The sequence below is a fragment of the Chiloscyllium plagiosum genome, unplaced genomic scaffold (genome assembly GCF_037043375.1).
Source record: "Chiloscyllium plagiosum isolate Xiang-an unplaced genomic scaffold, Cpla_swu_hap1 HiC_scaffold_13, whole genome shotgun sequence".
NCBI lineage: Eukaryota > Metazoa > Chordata > Chondrichthyes > Orectolobiformes > Hemiscylliidae > Chiloscyllium > Chiloscyllium plagiosum.
The window spans coordinates 62,222,720-62,245,001 of record NW_028270151.1 but is presented as its reverse complement, the minus strand read 5'-3'; the positions used below and the strand labels follow the sequence as shown (position 1 = coordinate 62,245,001).

Below are 22,282 nucleotides of genomic sequence, written 5' to 3'. Positions count from 1 at the left end.
CTCATTTTATGTGTCAAAATGTTGCCTAATACAGAATTTCATTCCACACTAAAATGAAAATATCCTATGAGAGGCCCTAATAACACCTTTCTTTTGTAGCTATCAATTTACTTGCATCAAAGATTTTAAAATAAATTTATAATGCAAAATTGAGGTCCTTCAATATTTCTCATTGACTTAAACCACAGCATTCAAACTGCCTTCCACAAAATGTGAGCTGGTATGTCAACTGAAGAAGCCTATTCAGGTTTGAATGGGGAAGTATACCTTTAACAACCATTAGCAGACTATAAAGAAAACACCAAGGAGTCAGTTAAGATGAAGTGGCAGGATGTGGCTTGTGAGGTTTTAGACAGAACTTAAAACTTACTGTTTAACATATCAGTGGTTTAGTGCTCATAAAAACACCAAAAAAATTATATATTAATGAAATACATATAATCATTTACACATTTAAAAAAATCCATCCTACTAAGATTCAAACATTATATCACTAGTATCTTCTGGCTTTCAACTGATTTGTATCAAACAAATCAGCAGTTCCAGTAGACAACGTAAACATTAGCCCTAACTTCCTGTTGCCAGCATGTTACACTACACGACCTTATGGTTTGAAAATTTCAGTCACTTTCTGCTTTTGAGGTTGAGGCACAGAGTCGTACACTCTGGGAATATATTTCAGAACATTATCAGGGCTGCATGTATACTGACTGTGGTGTGTATTGCTTTGCATCAAGGGCGCATATGCAGGACATTCAGCCCTAACTGTCTACCTATTGGGTAAAGGATCTCTGTTACATTATTTATGGTGAGTCAGAATTTAAAGAATATTGGATAATAGCAGTTCAAGTAAACTTTCATTGCTGCCAGCTAAACAATCTCATCAGAGTGGGAGACATTAAAATACTTTCGATTTTCTTAGGGGGTTATAAATAAGTTTCATAAAATAGCAACAACTGTAATATAGTAATGAGCCTTTAATATAGTAAAAATGATCAAAAGTACCTCATAGGAGCACCATCAAGCAAAACAGGAGGGGGTGAGAAATGCACAGGAATACTGTGGTACAGAGAAGTGAGGACGTAGAAGGACTTGAGAACAAGGGTGAAAAGTTTAAACTGAGCCATTGCTTAAGCTGGAAGCTAAAGTAAATTGTGCTCCCCTTATTCAGGGTCAAACCCGCCTCCAGTCACCTGAGAACTGACAATAATTTAGCAGGGAGCTCCAGACACAGCTGCCCTGCTGGGAGCAGTAGCCCCTGCTGTAACTACAATCAATTGGGATTGATGCTGGAGACCAGCCTTGAGGGTAAGTGGCTGTGGTGAGAAGGTGGAGTGACGTGGGAGCAGTGATTAAGAAGTCAGTACAGTGGGTTCAGGCAGGGACAACCCTTAATGCGGCTATTGATTAAAATACAAATGGAGGCCAACAACTCAGCTACTCCGGCAGCATCTGTGGTGAGACATCAGTGTTAATGTTTTGGTTCCAGTGACTGTTCTTCAGAAAATAGTATCATTTTTGCATAAGTGAATGGGAATTACAATAGCTCTTCCATTTCTGTCTAAGGCTGTGGCAAATAAAGGAAGAAATAGAAATACAAAACTATGACATCAGCAGAGTTGTCCCATCAGAAGATGACATCATCTGTGACCCAGGATGGCATGGTGACTCAGTGGTTAGCACTGCTGCCTCACAGCACCAGGGTCCCAGGTTCATTTCCAGCCTTGGGCAACTGTCTGTGTGGAGTTTGCACATTCTCCCCGAGTCTGCATGGGTTTCCTCTGGGTGCTCCAGTTTCCTCCCACAATCCAAAGTTGTACAAGTCAGGTGAATTGGCCATGCTAAATTGCCCATAGCGTGAGGTGCATCAGTCAGAGGGAAATGGGTCTGGGTGGGTTCCTCGCCGGAGGGTCGGTGTGGACTGGTTGGCTGAAGGGCCTGTTCCACACTGTAGGGAATCTAATCAAAACTACTATCCATTTGCTTAAACAAAGAAGGCAATCGCAAATGTGAAAAAAAAATAGGCAGCCAAAACAGTTGGCCACAATCTTTGTGATTTTCACCCATGACTAAAGTAAACCGACAGTTACACTCACAACCTAGTTTTCTATGACTGACTTAAAGTTTTAACAGTTGATTTTCCAGGAAAGTATCTTCACCACAGTCAATGACTGGGTAATGAAAGTACGAATGTAACCTTATCAATACTGTGGAGGTGGTTTTTAAGGAAGAGGTGTGATGAAGGAAGGAGGATCTTTCTAAATTTGGAAAGTCTGGCTTTGTGATGTGTGCCCACTTTCATGTAACTTTTAAGGAGATGGACTAAAAACAGCAGTGACTGCCCCAGCTGGTATTAGCAAGTGTTCAGATGAGATAGTTGAAGTGTCAATGAGAAAGGTTAACCCAAATGCTGTGAAATCTACTGAACAACATAGTCTTTCTCCCAAGTTGACACACAAGATGAGAGTGGGTAACCTCACAGTGGGAAATGTATGTCTCATAGTCTTTTCAGTTGAGAACAAGCTCAACAGCAGCAAATGGCAATGCTGCTGTTTGTTTGTATCGTACACATTGTGCCACTGATTTCTGAAATACTGGAAAAGGCTATTCAATTGATACTAACAGTACGGCAGTTGCTTGCTTCCACTTCATCCCTCTCACCCTCATCATCCCTCCCAGTGACAATGATAAGGTGGAAATAGTGATGATAGGAATGGATAGTCAGCAGGTCATCTTACAGTTACACACCAGAGTCTCAGCCTCTCTCAAGAAGTTGCCAGGGTGTAAGGTAGCTAGGGAATGCATGTTGTTGTAGGGACTATATTTGGAAAATAGAAACATTAATGTTATCGTTTTTACATAAGTGAACTAGAATTACAACACTTGCAAATCTCTTTAAAGCTTTGGCAAAAAGGAAAGAAATTAGGATACAATATTGTCGCATCAGCAGAGTTATCTGGCCAGAAATTATATCATCTCTGCCCGAAAAACCACGATCCATTCGCTTAACCAAAAAAAAAGACCACCAGTAAATGCGGAAGAGAAACATGAATAGACTACAAAGAAGTCTAGTTATAATCTGTGTAATTTGCAATAAGGATTCTTGAACACTATTGAAGTGAGCCATGAAGACCATCTTCTTCAGGAACCGTCCCTCCATCCTCAAATCAATGGCAAATACACAGGTGGCATATTCATCTCCACTTCTCATAAGGTCTGCCCCCCCTCCAAGTTGGTGGGCATTGACCAGTGTGAGATCTGAACCCAGAATGGTCTGCGTGCCTCAGAATTTTAAAGCTGATAAACATTTGCCTAATGGGTGCCCAGAAAAGAGTAAGAAGGAACTGGGAATGTGGGAGCTATGCTTGCTAAAGTGGAAGTTCACAGCTCTGTCTGCATAAGTAGTCAAATACAGCAGGAAAGAAATCACTGCCCAGGAAAGGAGGGGTAGCTTCTGTTTTTTTCTATCACGTGACTACTGAAATTGTTCCTCAATTTAGAATTGAAAGAGTGCTATCTTCTGGCATGGTTCTTGGCCACACTGTAACCAACTGTGCTAAACGAACATTCTGCAAGTAATTGCAGGCACTTTCTTTATTTCCATCCTTCAAGCCACTCAAGGAGAATTCTGAAGGAAAGAAATACAATGTGAAATGTCAAGACAAACAAAGGGAAATGGTATACTCAGAAAATAATATGAAGTGGGAATATATTTGGAAACTGAAGGAGTTAGCTGCAAAAGGTAGAGATTATTAGACAGCCACCTCGAGTCATAGAGTCATAGAGATGTACAGCATGGAAACAGACCCTTCGGTCCAACTCGTCCATGCCGACCAGATATTCCAACACAATTCAGTCCCACCTGCCAGCACCTGCCCAATATCCCTCCAAATCCTTCCTATTCATATACCCATCCAGATGCCTTTTAAATGCTGTAATTGTACCAGCCTCCACCACTTCCTCTGACAGCCCATTCCATACATGCACCAACTCACTGCGTGAAAAGGTTGCCCCATAGGTCTCTTTTATATCTTTCTCCTCTCACATGAAACCTATGCCCTCTAGTTCTGGACTCCCCCACCCCAAAGAAAAGACCTTGCCTATTTACCCTACCCATGCCCCTCTTGACTTTACAAACCTCTTTCAGGTCGCTCCTCAACCTCTGACACTCCAGGTAAAACAGCCCTATCCTATTCAATCTCTCCCTTTAGCTCAAATCCTCCAACCCTGGAAACATCCTAATAAGTCTTTTCTGAACCCTTTCAAATTTCACAACATCTTTCCAATAGGAAGGAGACCAGAATTGCACGCAAGATTCCAACAGTAACCAACCAATGTCCTGTACAGCCGCAAGATGACCTCCCAACTCTTGTACTCAATACTTTGACCAATAAAGAAAAGCATACCAAACATCCTCTTCACTATCCTATCTACCTGTGACTCTACTTTCAGAGCCTTGAACCTGCACTCCAAGGTCTCTTTATTTAGCAACACTCCTGAGGACCTTGCTATTAAGTGTATAAGTCGTGCTAAAGTTTGCTGTCCCAAAATGCAGCACCTCGCATTTATCTAAATTAAACTCCATCTGCCACTTCTCAGCCCATTGGCCCATCTGATCAAGATCCCATTGTAATCTGAGGTAACCTTCTTCACTGTCCACTACATCTCCAATTTTGGTGTCATCTGCCAACCCACTAACTATACGTCTTAAGCTCACATCCAAATCATTAATATCAATGATGAAAAGTAGTGGACCCCGCAGTCCTGTTGGGAACAGTGAGAGTAAGTATGCTGCCATCTACAGTGGATCGAAAATCAGACATTGAAAGGAGGATGGAGTGAAGGCATTTACTGAACCCAGCTCGCCAACTGAAAGGTTGTTCACTTTTAATGCAAATACTTCCAAGGAGTGTCATCGCGTTCATGACATTGATGAGGAACAGAGACGGGGGAGGGGGGGGGCGGTGGTGGGGGGTTGGGGGGGGGGGGGGTGATAGATTACAGTGAGGCTGGAACCAGCATCCAAACCTCTTTCAGGTCACTCCTCAACCTCTGACACTCCAGGTAAAACAGCCCTATCCTATTCAACCTCTCCCTTTAGCTCAAATCCTCCAACCCTGGAAACATCCTAGTAAGTCTTTTCTGAACCCTTTCAAATTTCCCAACATCTTTCCAATAGGAAGGAGACCAGAATTGCACGCAAGATTCCAACAGTAACCAACCAATGTCCTGTACAGCCGCAAGATGACCTCCCAACTCTTGTACTCAATACTTTGACCAATAAAGAAAAGTATACCAAACATCTTCTTCACTATCCTATCTTTTATTCCTGATGAAGGGCTTTTGCCTGAAACGTCGATTTCGAAGCTCCTTGGATGCTGCCTGAACTGCTGTGCTCTTCCAGCACCACTGATCCAGAATCTGGTTTCCAGCATCTGCAGTCATTGTTTTTACCTCAGCATCCAAACGTGTCTATCCTAAATCCCGCTGATTTTGCCACCACAGGAGGGTGTTGTCCCTATAAGTGGAGGGGCATCAAATAGATTCAGGAAGGTAGGAGGGATGTGAAAGGTCGTGACAGCAGCAGAACGACATTGATGCAACCAACATTCAGCAGTGTCCGATTCATTAAAAGGTACGGCCTGGCTGACCTACTGTGAGTAAAGATATGCCATATAAAGAAAGGTATTAAAATGCAATTCTTTCTTAGTTGAGGCCACCAGGTTATACCGAGGACCCCCGTCAGATAACAGCAACATCAGAAAAACAAGCAAGACCAATATATTAACTGCAAAAACAATCAATTGGGGACATCGGCAGTCATGGGTTTTCCGGGTAATGCAGAGGAATCAATAGATTTTCTCCTTGAGTGGTCCTCTGTGTCCACTGTGTCCCGTGTGTCCACATTCAACTGTTTAGTGTGTTAAGTGTTATAAATTTAGTTTTGATTTTAAAAATGGTGCATCAGCTAAAGAAAGTGTCACTGCTGAGATTAGCAGATGTAGTCTACCAACTGCAAATTTCAGAAAGCCTGCTCAGCTGCTTCAAATCAAAAATAAACTGTTTTGAAACATTTCTGGTATTAATGCATGACCCTTTAATGCATGAATCAGACAGCGATGTGGCTTCCTTAACATGAGTAAACTGTGCTAAAACCCCAACTTCCCACTTAGAGCAATGTTGTCACTTCCTTTAATTTAAGGCATTTGGTATTGTGGATATTGAAGACAAGTCCTCTAAGTAAAGGGGGAGAAGGCGCCTGGCAATAATGTCCAGGATCCCCTGTCTCACTTTAATTGATACAATCTGCCTTATTATCTATGAGTTGAAACCGTCTTTTTTCCAAGTAATTATTAGACGTTTCTTTACACTGAATTAATCCACCAGCTGGGCAAGCATTTGTTTCGGTCGCTACACTTGAACACTCATCAACAAATTTAACCAGAACAGAAGCTTTAAAAGGTGTGCTATTAAAAAAAACTAAAGCTTCAGACAATTTTTGTAGATGAAGCCATTGATCTATCAAGTTCAGGAGAACAGCAACACAAAATAACAGAATGAGAATAATTAGCCTTGCAGGAAAGGAACTGACAGTTTTGCATTTGGATAACCTATTTGTGCCAGATGATTTTCAGGATGTGAGCTTATGCTGGTGGGAATTTAGGGAAAAGCTGCAGGGATGGTTCCTCATAAGATTTGGCAAGCCAACCCTATACTATCCCAAAACAGCCCTTGCAGATGGTTTTACATTTCAGGATAGTGAGTGGTGCAGCAAAAGCATTCAGTGTCATTCTCAGGGCAATCTCCATTCCACTTCTTTCTATAATCTCCCTCCACGCAGACATCCTTCTGCACCATTCTCCATCTGATGCAGGGCAGAAGAGATTATGTCTTTCAGGAGCTTTCCAGCTGACAAGGTGAATTAACAAAAGAAATGCATGCTTGTCATGAAACACTATTTCAAACATAAAAGTTCAAATACAGGGCTGGTAACAGAACTGCCCTTTTCCTATTGTACTTACCCTACAGCATCTTCAAGACCAAGAACTGCTCAAGAGCTGTCCATAGGCAGAGCAGGAGGCGATCAAATTGAAACTTAGAAAATATTTAAATGGATGGACATGGTATCTGCAGGTAAGATGTTTCCTCTGGTTGGGAAAGCTCATATTTAAAAGTAAGGGGGATGCCACTTAGTTCCGATATGAGGAGAGTTTTTTTTTATTCAGTGGGTTGTGAACTAGAATCCTCTGTCACAGAGGGCGGGAGAAACACAGTCTTTTGAGTATGTTTAAGATAGAGATTGGTAAATTTTTGATTACCGATGGCATTCAGGTTTATGCAGATGGGGTGTGCAAAAGGCATTGAAGCATTTGATCAGCTATGATTGTATTGAGTCATCGGGCCGGTTTGGTAGGTTGAATGACCTATTTCCTGTTCAAAATACCCTAAAGTCCTGCATCAATCACATATCTATCACAATCAAGGTCAAACTTGGTCACTCTTTGTCACTGATGTAAAATAATCTCAGTTAGGAAATGGATGACCTCAGCTCCAGTTACCTTCAATTTCCTCTTTCGCATAGTTACCTTAAATGGAACTGCATAGTAAATGGTTCAGTATCAGTAGTGTGTGTCAGACTTGAGGTTACGCATGAACATCATGAATGACTAAAAACCCTCTTTACTTCAAAGTTTCCAGCCTCTGGATACCTTGTGGTTGGAGGGCCTTAGAAATTAGTCTTGCCCCGTAATGCATCTGTGGCAGCTTCAGTTCTTTTCTCAGCACGTTGCCCTGGACCTGGGAATGTGCTGGTCTGCAACAACGGAAGATCAGAAAGTTTTGTGGCAATCCAAAAAGCATCCTTCATTACGCCGGAGTTCCTCCAGACCAAGTTATCAAGTTGAAGATTGAGGAAAAGCATGTACAGGAATGACTGAAAAAAATCCTTATTCTCTGTTTGAGACGTAATAAGCATTGAAAATATTAAATATAATTGTAAATGTAATGAGTAACATACAGTATTTGACAAAACTGATTTATGTAATGTCAACTATGAATGGTCAAGGTATGTACATTTATAAATGTTATGAATAAAGTATGTTTTGGGGAAAATATTTGTGAAGGGAAGGAGATGTTAGAAATTGCAACAAAATAAAAGACAATTTCCAAATGAGACTCATGAAGTTTGTGTGTTTGTAATGTAAACTGCATTTTACACAAAACTGAATAGAAAGAGAAGAGGAAGCCACAAGTCTGAAAGTCACATCTTATGCACCTGGCAGCATTGTGGTATTCAGAAACGTGTCCAGAACAGTTTGTGCATTTTGGTTGAATTCTGTAACAATTTCTTAAATTCTGCAGCAATCGTTTCAATTAAAACAGCCATAATTAGTATAAAGATGTAAAACTGCTTGAAATATGCTTGCTCCCTTGTTCTGATGATACACTCCTATGAATTGTTTCCGGATGCATTCAGGAAACTGATGCATTCAGAAAGCTGTTCTATGATTTTCATTCCCACCTGGGTGGTCAAGAGGTTCAGCTAAAAAGTGATAATGAGTTCAAACCTTTTTTTTTAAATTGCTCTGTAAAACATATGTGATAACATCTCGAATTATGCCATGAAGTCACTGACACCAAACTTTGTTGCATGATCTTAACTGAGGTAAAAATACTGTTGCCTTAATGAGGAGATACAATTATGAAGGAAGACTTGAAAGATTAGAACTATTTTGTTTTAATAGAGTTAAACATTTTGGGTTCACTGAGATTGGCAGCACTTTAACTGCAGATCTCAAAGATTTCTTTTTTTAAAATTGCTGAGAAAATTACAAACTTCAGAAACTTCTGTTATACTCATAACACAAGGCATGTTATGCTTAAACTGTGGTGTAAATCCAGCTCAGCGCATTACATAATTGCAGGATTTCTGCACAAGCTGATCTTTTACTTCAGGGAGTGGAGCCAAGGCAATGGTACTAATAAATGGCAGAGGGTTTCAGGAGGTATTCTGATAAACCATGGAAAGTATTGAGCATATAATTGAGCAAACTCATGTATCACAATGTTTCATCTAAAATTGCTGTAAATTAGTTGCACACAACACAGCTTGATTCTTAAACCATAGTTACACCACAACATTCTTGGTGACAATCTTATCAAGCTTTCCCTGGAAACACCCCATCCTCAAGCAAGGATTAACTGGAACACAGGCTGCGTGATTTTCATTTGAATACCATCCGAAATCATTACCACTAACCAAAAGTGTATAATTTCCAAAACAATAACCAATACTGCCATTCCTGCACTGTTGTTGGGTCAAAATCCTGGAACTTCCTAACGACACTGTGTAAACCTATACACTGCACGGACTGAAGCAGATCGAGAAGGCGGGTCATCACCACTTTCTCAAAGCCAATGGATGATGAATGCTGACCTCGCCAGCGATACTCAAGTCAAATAAATGAGTAAAAATGATAAATAACGCTGGGATTTTTTTTTGTAGAACCATCTTGAAAATACCTTTGTTTTTAAGTGCACATTTATCATGACAGGTTTAGTTCAAGCAATGTTTTATATCTGCTCCAATTTGCTTGCTGCCAAACAAGTAATATTCAGATTAAGCAAGCAATAAAATGAGGCTTTTGAGAAGAAACTATATATTAATATTTCATTTTCTTGTTACATACAATGCCTAGCTGTTGCTTGACATCTGACACAAATATCAAGGAGTTCCCCATGTTGGAAACACCCTTTGTACTTTCACATTAAATTAACAGTGCCACCCAACAAACAAATTCCGCTTTGTCTACTATATTAAGCAATCAAGATATGGGAAATGGGTACCACAGTGATCTTTCACAAATGAGGTGTGGATTCAAACCCTTCAACATTTGCAAACATTCTACATGAAGGTTATTTTGGATCATCTCAATGTAGTCCTTAGTAAGTGTAGGCTATAAAGTGTTGTCAGCCCAGGTTATCTGAGAAGTTGCAATCTTCACTGGATTGCTGCTGTGCTCAAAATGAACTGACTCAACATTTCTCCAAGGTCTTCCAGTTCCTGTTGTCACAGAAATGCACAACTCAGCATCCCTCAGGAAACTCCACTGGAGCAAAGTAAAGTCAAGGAAGAATAGGAAACACCCCCCTTTTTTGGCAGTACTTGCTGTATCATGTGTTTAAGGGTCAAGTCTTGGAATGCTAGTGGATGAGAGAATAGATAAATGGGTATGTGGGTGATCTGGGTAGGACAGTTGGCAGGTGTGCTGGATAAGATGAGTGGCATGTAAGAAAGTGGGTGAGGGAAGTAGGGAGGTGGTTAAGACAGTAGGTGGGTGAGGGGTAAAAGGGTGAATGCTGATGAGGTGTGCAAGCGGGCAATTGTGCAATGGGTGAGTGAACAGCTGATTAGGTGGTTACTTGGCTTGGGGCATAGTCAGGTAAGAAGAGTAGATAGGTTGGGCTGTGGTGTTTTTGTTCAGGTGTTGGTATTCGGGTGGTGGATAGATTAGGATGTACTTGGTTTGAGTCAGGTGTAGATGAGGAATGTCGGATGGTCCAGTTGTATTGTTACCCAGGTGTCAGACTATGTTTTCACCTGTCTAACATGCCCTGGTTAACTCCCCAGGTATGTACAGTCTGAAATCCCTGACTAACTCATTCAAAGTTGGCTGAATGACCAGAGAAGGCGAGAAGCTGAATTTTCTGGCAATTCCTATGTAAGTCCATGTGTCAGAACTTCTGCAGGATCCCCATCATGTATCTTCAGTCACACATCTGGTCTTTGCTGATCAAGAGGCTGAAATATTCATTCCATTATGTTGAGAATGTTACACAGATAAGTCACACGATGACTAGTGTGAGAGAAGAGAAAATGCAACATTTTTCCAATAAAGGATAAAGGTAAAACGTTCTGTGGATACTGGAGGTCTGAACTGAAAATAGAAATGCTGGAGAAACTCAGAAATCTGTAGTGTGAGAAACAGAGTTAATGCTTCAAATCCGATATGACTCTTCATCCGAACTAGAAAAGTCATATTGAATTCGAAACGTTAATTCTGTTTCTTTGCCTATAGATGGTACCAAATCTGCTGAGCTTCTCTAAAACTTTGTTACATAAAAGGATGTACTTTTGAGGTTAAGGCAAGGCACATTATTTGGAACAGAGACAATGAATTTGGGGACAACTGACATTAGCTGGACCCGAGAATAATCCATGACCAAAATTAGCATTTTAACATTGACATAAAGAAGTTGTTAATAAATAATTTATGTGCTTCTAGCATCAATTTCACCACCATCAGAAGGCACAAGTTGCAGAATCAAAATTTTTTCTCATTTATGCATGTGGGTAAGTTTGATTTTTCTGATGACTAGATCAAATGGGAGTCTTCAGGCCACACTTGACAGCAGATAACCAGCTCAGCAATTTTCAAGAACGCCGCCTCCTCTATTAGCTCCCTCCAAGTTTGTTGAAAACTCTCAGTACTACCGGCCCAGAGTATAAGAATATGATTCTTTTGCTTGTGTCTTCAAAAACCGTGCACTGCAAGTTGGAAGAACCATTGCTAAAAAAAACACAGATATTTACCAGGATGGTTGCATAGTTTCACAGCAAGAAATTTGTTACCTGATGTGAACAGTAATGTTTTGTGGCTTATGGGTTCCTGCAACATGCAGATGATCAGGAGCTGGGGAGTTGTTTACAAGTGAAGCTGAGTGGCTCTCACCAACTGAGCAGGTTAGAAATTGAAACAAGTTATGGAGGTAGACATAGAGAGAGGGAAAGAATAGAAGCTGCCTATTCTCTGCAGTAGAGAAAAGCTCAATTTAACCAAGATGAAAATTAATTGCCATTCCTGGAGCAGTTGCTGGCAGCTGCTACTTTTGAATTGAAACAATTCGCGACATTTTCCAAGCAAATCAGTCACTCCATAATCCTTACAAACCAGTGAAAGCTTCCAGAGAGAAAAACAACTACAGAATTCCAATGACCTGGCTAGCTAAAGTAGGATTATCTCAAGAATCAGGAAGCAATGCCTATTGAACTGACTTTCCACCTTCATCAATAATCTGTTTTCCCTATTTGTTTGACTCTGTGTATCTCTATAAAGGAATTTACAAAGGGATTACAGTTTTATTTCGTAGTGTTATAGGCCAATAGTTTATCTGAAGGTCTTGAATAATCACTTATGATAAATTATAAGTCTTGTTCAGTACAGAAACATGTTCCATGCTTTCTACTAATCTTGTCTGAAGGTCAGGGAAACTATTGAACTGTGCATACCTTAAAAACAACTTTAAAGAATGCAAATAGCAGACAGCTCAATTTACAACAAGCTATTCCACTGGGTCTTAATAAGAGGGATAGCAGCTTTCGGGCATTAGCAGCCCCACCTGGAGTGGTGACTCCTATTGTGGAAGTGCCTTTGCTGACCTGCACAACAATTGGAAATTAATAACGGTGAGCAGTTCCATTGGGCTTAATGAAAAATCCTTTTCTTGGAATTAGGACAAACACAGTTGTAGTCATTCGTGCTTGAGGCCCCAATCAAAGATATATGAAGCCTCTTGCTCCAACTTACTTCCAGCCTGTTGAAGGGGGGGCACTCTATTCAGTTAGCATCGCAGCACATTGCAGGAGGTGAGCACTCAGCTGGCAAAATGCTGAGGAGGATTAAAAAAAAGCTCCTAATTGCAGCCTTGAGTAGGTTAAATTGTTGCCTGATCCAATGGTGCAGAAATTAATCCTCTTCTCAAACCTGCCTCTGGTAAATGCACAACACCAGATAAGGGAATGGAGACAATTTCAAATCATGCAAGGTTCTCCACCACAGTCACAATCGGAAATGAACCTGAAGCTTCAATGTGTGTGGATTTATTTACAAATAGTCAGGCTTAATTATGAATACTTTAGTGATGAACAGTAATGCATACTAGTAATAACTGATTACTTCCTTTAATGCTTTCATGTCAGCGTCATTATAATCCAGCACTGATTTTTAGAAGCTACAAAAAACCAGTAATACAACAGAGTGCCTCAAAGAGTAAGAGAAACTGATTAAATAATTATGGGTAGTCTCATATTGTTGAGCTAAGCCATGTATTTGACTGAAAGATTACATAAATTGCATATCAAGCAGAGTTTATATGCAAACTCAAATATTTTATCAGGACACATGACACAGTATTATGTTCTCTAAAAAGCTGAATTTAACAAATGTAATATTACATCATTATTATGTAAACTAAAAGAATGCATTCAGCACACATTAATGGAAGTAAAGCAGTACTTTTAACATTTAGTCAGGCAAGAGATGTAGAAGAGTAGAACGGAAATCAAAATGGTGCAGAAAATCATTAAGTTCAAAATGAAAAGGTGATCAGAAATGCTAAAATTTATTTTTATGTTAAGTTCAATCTTTTAAAACACATTTTAATTATAGTGTAATTATTTTACATTAAAATGCAATAGAAAATAACAGACATGAAATGTCTCAGATGATTGACAAACAAGGTAAGACAGAATAGCATAAAATAATATGTAGTATTTAATATGTGAATTATTAAGTTAGGAAACAGAAAATATCTGTCAGTCATATTTTTACTTTTATTATTCACGTCCATCTTGGAGACAGTGAGGACTGCAGGTGTTGGGAAGTCAGTGTTGATAAAGTATGGAGGTGGAAAAAGCACAGCAGGTCAAGCAGCATTGGAGGAGCAGGGTCCTGCCTGAAATGTTGACTCTCCTGCTCCTCTGGTGCTGCTTGACCTGCTGTGCTTTTTCCAGCTCCAAATTTTATTAACTATTCTTGTCCAAAGCAGTTAACTTTAAATTTCTGTCTATACGGGATACTGGTGGGCTGCCTGTTGTCCAGAACTGCACAAAAATGGAGTGGATTGGGTCATTGCCTCGACCATTATTTCTAATGGACCATTATGGTCCATTAAGAAGGTTCCTCCAGTTTCACCATGACCAAGTTCATAGTGGAGGATGCAAGTTCCACATTTGCTTCATTGCTGAATAATACAGCAAATGGCAAGACCAATGGGCAGCACAGTGACTCAGTGGTTAGCACCTCTGCCTCACAGCGGCAGGGACCCGGGTTTGCTTCCAGCCTCGGATGACAGTCTGTGTGGAGCTTGCACATTCTCCCTGTACCTGTTCCTCCGGGTGCTCCGGTTCCCTTCCACAGTCCCAAGATGTGCAGGTTAGGTGAATTGGCCATGCTAAATTGCCCATATTGTTCAAGGATGTGTAGGTTAGGTGCATTAGTCAGGAGTAATAGGGTCCGGGTGGGTTACTCTTCGGAGGGTCGGTGTGGACTTGTTGGGCCTAATGGCCTGTTTCCACATTGTAGGGCTTCTGTTCTATTCTATTCTACCAACATTGATTCCCAGTCATTTCTACAAGGACATTTTTTTCCTTTTTCCAGGATTTTACCAGAAAGTTACTTCAAAATCAAATTAATAATTGTATTGACATTTTTAAAAATTAAATAGATACTAAAAGTCAAATATTTGCTTACAGAATGGCTCATAGCTAAAACTGGAATGAACTCATAGAAAATATTTTACAATTTGTTTTATCTTTTTTTCTGATCCACCATCACATTTTACTGTCCTTTCCTCCCTTACAACACAATTCATGGAGCTGATTTAGGCTCCCTCTGATCCTAAAGTAATATTAGCTCATTTCGCTTCTATGACATCCATAGTATTCTAGCAATTATATTTTTTTCAAACAGGGAAGCTGAAAAGCCACCACCAATGGTGTTCTTAACTAGTCATGGTGAAACTTCTAAAGGCTTAACTAATTCAATACTTCTTCCATTTTTCCCCTTATTTCAACATGATGCCTCTGACTCAAATTAATGATAAAACAAGTACTTCGTTTTGGAAGTAGTTTATAAAATGTTACTGAGGCTATTGGCTTCTTTAATTCTAATATTGTTTTGTGATGCTCGCATTTCCCTGCCCCTATCTGTGAAAATATTTTCCTGGACTTTCCACCTGCTCAATGCTGACCACGAGCAAAAAAAAACAGATTTCCAACCACGTGCTGAGGGCGGTATGCAAACAAGAAGTGTAAGGAGGCGACCAAAATCAGAAGTCTGCAGCCTCCTTAGGACCCCTTAGGACATTTTAACTGGGGCAGAGTGGAACTAGAAAGCAATGAAACTTAGGCAATAGTCATTGATCTGCCTAAGATTTTGCAAACTCTCAGATTATTTGGGGCTCAGTACAGACCAGGGACAGTGAGACATTTTGACAAGCTTTTAGCAAGGTTTCTTTGAGAAAAAAGTTCAAGTTCATAGTTCCCTGAAGGTAGAGTCACAGGTAAACAGGATAATAAAGAAGGCATTTGATATGCCTCTCTTTATTGGACAGTGCATTGAACATAGGAGTTGGGATGTCATGATGCAGCTGTACAGGACATTGGTTAGGCCACTTTTGAAATATTGCATTCAGTTCTAGTCTTCCTGCTATAGGAAAGATGTTGTTAAACTTGAAAGGGTGCAGAGAATATTTACAAGAATATTGTCAGGGTTGGAGGGTTTGAGCTATATGGGGAGGCTGAATAGACTCTTTTCCCTGCAGCGTCAGAGACTGAGGCTGAGACCTTATAAAGATTTGTAAATTCATGAGGGGCATGGATAGGCTGAATAGCCAAGGTCTTCTTCCCAGGTAGGGGAGTCCAAACTAGAGGGCATAGATTTTAAGGTGAGAAGGGAAAGATATAAAAGGGACCTAAGTGGCAACATTTTCATGCAGTGAGCTGCCAGAGGAGGTGGTGGAGGCTGGTACAATTACAACATTTAAAAGACATCTGGATAGGTAGTAGAATTAGTTTAGAGGGATATGGGCCAAATGCTGGAAAATGGGACTACATTAATTTCGGATATTTGGTCAGCATGGACGAGTTGGACCGAAGGGTCTGTACAACTCCACGACTCTATAAGGCCTGTATTTCTCTGATTAACATGTCAAAGGATGTGAGTAAAATCCAAATATGTCTAATATTAGTAGTAGATTCTGAAGTTCATTACTGGTTCATCATTACTTGGGGTATTATCTGAGATGGAAATGTGTTGCTGGAAAAGCGCAGCAGGTCAGGCAGCATCCAGGGAACAGGAGAATCGACGTTTCGGGCATAAGCCCTTCTTCAGGGCTTATCTGAGAGACCAGCAAAGTTGAAATATTTTCTTGACCATATTCCCAAAGGTAAACTTTTCCTAAATTTTAACATCTGGTTCTCAAGACCAGACTACATGATTAAGAATACATTGCCTCCAGCTACAACAAATATGCAACCTGCATAAATAATTTCTATATGTCTTGATACGACAAATCAAAATCAAGCTCGGCATGCATTTTTCTAGTTGACCGTGATGGATAACATACAACCAAACATGTAAGAAATAATGAAGTTTTTTTTTCAATTTAGTATCATTAGATAGAACAATTCATGCTCTGTTTCATTCATTGATATTGTACTTCAGAACATTCTGAGGATGGCTCACTGGGCCATAAGTGTTAACATTGTTTCTGTTAATTGTCTAGTGGGTGGTACTTATGGCTCTCCTCAGTATGAACTCTTTCAGATGCAAAGACAACAAAATCTACAATTCCAGTTTTAAATCTTAGTAGAATCTTAACTTTTAATCACGACAAGATACTTATAGGTGACCAAATGGTCCCTTTCTGAACTTTTAATCACTAATTATGTAGACCTGATCCAGGTTTAACGCAAGCCGTTTGACAATTACACAAATAGTAGAAAGTTTAATTTTGTTCGTTGTACAGTGCAATTTGGAATTAGCTTCAAGTTCTGCTGCAATATGTGTGGGTAAAGTGACTTCAGGGCTGTAGCATATTGTTATGTTTTATGACAAAAAAAATCAATTTTCAATTTTTATTACCTAACTTTTAATACTTGACAAGTTTCATGGACTAAAATGGTTTTAAAGAAGAAGAAACACTGACTTTAGATAGCTGCAGTGACCATATGACCAGGTTGAAAGAAGCTCATAAAACCATTTTTAAAAAGACCTAACCTGAACTAAAATTAATGTCATTAAATTAACTAAAGGAGAAATTCAGATCTGCATCTTTTGTTTGATTTATACTTTTCTGAAGGTTTCAAATACTGAGATGAGAAACTAGCCTTCAGATTATCACGATTGAAAATAAAAACAAAGAAACCTGATATATGAATACATAAATAAGGTGTATTTTGGGCAGAACAGACAAAAGAACAACACAAGGCTTGCTTTCTCTATTACTCCTTGTGTTTTTTTCAGCCTCAAAGAAGACAATGCCAAATGAAAAGCAATATTAGAGAAACATCCAGTCACCAAGAACTCAAAAGTATCTACAAATTTCACTGCTGTGGAAATTACAAGTGAACAATTAAACCAACATGATCTTAGTTTAAACTTCAAACCTCAAGAACTCGACGGACTTTTGATCTGCATATTCCTGACTTTCCTTCTTGATACTAAATAATAAAAACACATTTTCTTGAGCTTGTGTATGTGTCTGATGATTTTTTATTATTATTTTACTTCATAAAAGCAATAAATTTCCTTTTCCTTTCACTTAAGAAAGCCTTTCAATTGTCTCCATCAGTGTTGAACCAGCTAACTGCATTTTGAGTGTGTTCTAGTTGCATACTGAAAAATATTGAAAATCTGTTTTGTTGCGAAGTGAGAGGGTTTAAAGAGGGGAGCCAATTCACTTCTCTTCACCTGTTTATCACAAAGAAGTGCAAGGAGCAGTATGAGTGAGCATACATTTTCCTCAGTGGTTTGATGGGAAGGAAGTGAACATATCCAGTTTCTCCAAGATGTCAGTACAGATCTCTATGGGTTAGCCACCAAAACAGAGAACAGGTTTCCGCAATTGGTTGAATAAAACACTAAACCTCGACCTTTCAAACTGAGTCTTTCATTCTTGCCACAACTGTTAACAAAGAGTCTCAATGATGAACACAAAAATCACATTACCAAAATAAAATTGGGCTTTATCTGTGCCAAAATATAATGACAAGGCAGATCACACAGATTTGAACCAAAGTTATTTTATGAATTATGTACTGTATACAGACTGATATGACTGTCGTTAAAAGTAGTGTGTCTTCTATACATACATCACTGCCAGGTTTCCCTCATGGACAAGGTTAATGGATCCGGAATCAGCAACATCCCATTCTGTTGCTTTAAACTGTTGATCTAAGCAGCATTGAAACTTAACATTTAAATGGAAATTTCCCCTTCCTAACTTCACTGCAGTTTCAAAGTGCTGATTATTACTGGAGAGAACCCGGTAGGTAAGATTCAGAGAGAAGAAATTTAAAATCACCAGCAAAAGCCAATAATCAAGTGAGAAGTGTAAATAATCAATTAACTGTCACAGGAACATGACAGTACACATGTTAAAATTATAATAAATGTACTTCTGGGTCACTAGAAGGTAGGAGCATTGTAACCGATGTGAATATAGTAGTACCACATAGTTAAAATCACTATGGAAATACTTACAGCTCCTATGCTTGTTTCATTCTCTTCCACAGCGACATTAACTGGATTTTTTTTTGTGGCCAAAGTACCTGCCTAATTCAGGTTGCATCCTCATTAATGCATGGGTAGATAGATCCTACAATGTGATTAAGACTCAGATGGAATTTTATGCACTGACTGAGCACTATCATGCCCCCACTTGCCCATAGCTATTCATTCCCAAATGAAGGCCCAAAAAAGCCAAAAAAGCTTAAATTTCTCTCTGAAGGTGTAGGAGACGCAACTCTCCCTGCAGCTCAGAAGAAAAGTCTGGATTGTTGCCTAGGAGACTTTACCAACCGTCCTTTACGCACCCCCTCTGCCAATGTCACATGATTTACCTGAGTGCCTGAAGGTGGCTTCATATACCTATGCTTTAACTGTTTGATGCAATATCCACATCATGCATTGACCAGCAGAATATAGATGAGATTCAAGAATTAAAATAGCCTGAATCTCAAATTAATGGAGCGCTGTTGGTCTTCACTCCTGCCTGCTGCTTACCAAGATCTACTCCTAGTTTTGCATTAATCTTCAGATGGTCAATGATGTTTCTTTTCCTTGGCATGGATTTCAAAATAATCAGCATGCACACAGATATTTATGCAGCCAGTGTTTTTTTTTCCAAAATACTTTCATCAGGATGAAAAATTCCTGATGGGTACAAAATCTGTAATAACATTTTTTTTTAAATAATCTGCCCTGAAGATGAAATTAAACTTTCCTTAATGAGTGTTTATCTGAAGTGCAAGTTCTTTATAAAAAGATGCACAGTATCAAAATGAGAACACAAGTAATGAAAACCATAAAACAAGATAGGAAATCCAGGAGTGCTCAATTCAAAACTGAACAAATTTACTTGTCTTATTTTTGTCAAAGGTCATAATTATTTTAAGCTTTATTTAATGACCAATAAAGTATTTTAGATTTTATGCATTAGCCCTACACTTCTAACAAGTCAAAAGCAAAAGGACACAGCTGTTAGTTACAGCTTAAAAACAAATAAGATCAGCACAGGAAGCCATGTTAAGAGAAAGTACATATCCGTATTAAAGAATCACAAGATGAACTAGTACTTATTCTGCTAACATGATGATCCACATTTATTTCAACTTTTGTTTCAACTATTAAACTTTTAAAGTAACATTATTGTGCAAAATTATAAATTAAAAGTAAAAAATAAATCAGTGACTTTACGTACTTTGTAGTAACTGTTTCCTCTTTCACAGCAAAATGTAGAGGGTCAATTTAACTCTATTTTCTGTTTCTTTGAACGAAAATAAGTCAGTTCTAAAAATCCCCTTCTAAGACATTCAGATACTGATCCATTGCATTGAATACAAACTAAATTCTGTGTTGTGACACAAAGCTGCTTGTTTCACATAATGAAGTAACATTTCCAACAAACCCTTTGTACAGTTTTATTCTAGACCACTACAATTTTAAAACAGCATGCCAAATTAGTTACATGCACGACAACCATGCGCTACACATCTGATTCTAATGTTGAAGAAGTCTTAATAACAGCTATCCAAATGATTTACATTTGGTACAGGTTTCTCTTCCAAACTATGTGGCAATTATTCTAGCTATGTAATTTCTTAGTGCAATTGGATTCACCTGTATCTTAAGCTCCAAGTTGAAATACAGCTTGTAACCACAAAGAAATTTTAATACTATATTCTAAAATAAACCAAAATTATTTTCTCAAATTTCAATTATCACCAGAAGTAAGTTACCAAAGGTATGTGATTCCAGTCACACTATCGTCTCTTATAATTACAGTGTCATATTGTTAAAGCTCTACAGAAAATTAAGGTTAATACATACTGTACTGAATCTCTGTTCCTCAGCTTGACCTACTCTCTTCCGAGTTCTTCGCTTTCTCCGAAAATCAATGCTGTGATCTCTTTTGAAAACTTTAACTCTGAAACTCATGTTTGTATTCACATCCACAGGAAAGTCAAAGGCAATTCAATCTAAAAATGGCTGCAGAATCTCAGGTTGAAGAGAATACACAATCTGCTTTTACATAGTCAGTTGCTGTGGAAGGGGAAGTGCGTAAATGTACATGAGAAACCTATGTCACAGTACAAATGTACAGAAGGAAACAAAAACCAAAACTCACATCATTATCTGGTGACACAATACGGATCATACTGCAGACAATTATTTTTTGTAACAGAATAATCCTGACACCTTTTTTGTTAAGAGCAGATAAATAAATCCTGGTGCTTTGCCAGATTAAACTGGTAAAATAGTTAACAATGTCAAGAACCAAATGTAACGATGCACTATAAAATATCATTCAGTTCGACTGCATAGACATGACGTCTGGTAGAGAGTGGCTACAATTTCTATTGAGTTTTCCTTCACAAAATCCATCAATACTCAAGAGTAAAACGTCTCACCATACAATCTTCTGAAGTCTAATCTGAATATTTACAAATCACATATAGTGTTTTCATGTCATATTTACAGTGGTACTGGAGTTAGTCTGTCCTATACAGGATTCGATTCTCCAGACAAATAATTATTCCCAAAATATCCAACACTAAGTTGAGTAAAATTGTTCTGTTTTTAAAAAACTTTATTAGCCTTCCACTGGAAATACTTCAGGTAAGAACCTATTCAATACATTTAAGGAACAAAAAAAAAGCATATAAGACTGAATACAGAATATGGATGAGCAATAGCATTAAGCAGAATTTTAACTGTTAAGAGGGGTCAGGCATGTGTGCAGGTATGAAAAGGAACTGGATTTTCTGAGGAGTGGCAGCCACAGGTTATTTACATGAGAAAAGAGAATCATATTCCTGGCGGGAGATTTCTTTCATAAATGCTGCCGAAGTGCAGAGTATACCTTCAATCCAACTGTGTCCTCATAGCGTGGTATTGTTGGGGGATGACAAACCATTTTACCTAGTAGTAGGTGCTGCATTTTGTGAATTAAATGTCCATCAGCACAGACATTTTGACAGCCTCTGTGAAAGGGGAAATATGTAAGTGTGAAATTAGAGCATTGGTCATTGGGTACAAGGCAAGTGATTCAGTACTTAGGCTCGTGGGAAGTTAAGTGTCCGGGATGGGATTCTGCCATGTTGGGTAGTGGACAGGGGAAGACCCATGTCCCAAAAGGATGTCGGGTCCGATGGAAGGGGAGAGGGTAGGCTCCAAGTCAGGGTCTTGGGGGTGTAAGGGGTCTGGGGTGGTGTAGTTGGGTGGTCTAAGTTGCTAAGTTGGAGGACCAGATTAATGTTCCCTATGAGTTAGACTAAGTTTCCAGCTGGCTAACTTCTTTGAGGTGACTATTAACTTTCAGTGGAACCCCCTGAATTCTCAGACTTTGACATTTTTACAGGATTCCAGGGACAAGGGAATTGTCCATCGGAATCGGCAATTTCTTCCACAAGTCAATATATCATAACTGATCCTATAATCCTTAATTCTACATTCTTGCCTATTTTTCCTAATCCTTGATTTGATTACTGATTAAAATCTTTCGATCCCAGCCTTGAATATACGAAATGACCAACCATGAGGAGCCCTCTGTGGGAAAGAATTCCATGGATGCTATCCTCCAAGGTAAAATACCTCCTTATCTTTGTCTTAAATGGATGATCTCTTAACCTGAAACCTTCTGGACTTAGACTGTCCCATAAGGGAAAACAACTTTTCCTTACATATTCTGTCAAGCCCCCTAAGAACATATAGGTTCC

At 39.0% G+C, this 22,282-nt stretch overlaps 1 protein-coding gene across 8 annotated transcripts in view; it reads right to left on the bottom strand.

Annotated features, from left to right (window-relative positions):
• dock10 (dedicator of cytokinesis 10) overlaps positions 1–22,282 on the bottom strand; it is a 333,920-nt gene that overhangs the window by 210,715 nt on the left and 100,923 nt on the right. The window contains exon 1 of one of the 8 annotated variants that reach the window (XM_087993669.1): positions 20,394–20,579. The exons of 6 other annotated variants lie outside the window; for them this stretch is intronic. In XM_087993669.1, coding sequence (XP_087849795.1) covers positions 20,394–20,501 — 108 coding nt within the window. In that variant the 5' untranslated portion in view covers positions 20,502–20,579. Of the gene's footprint in view, positions 1–20,393; positions 20,580–22,282 lie in introns of those variants that run through there. One more of the 8 variants, XM_087993670.1, reaches the window with a different exon arrangement.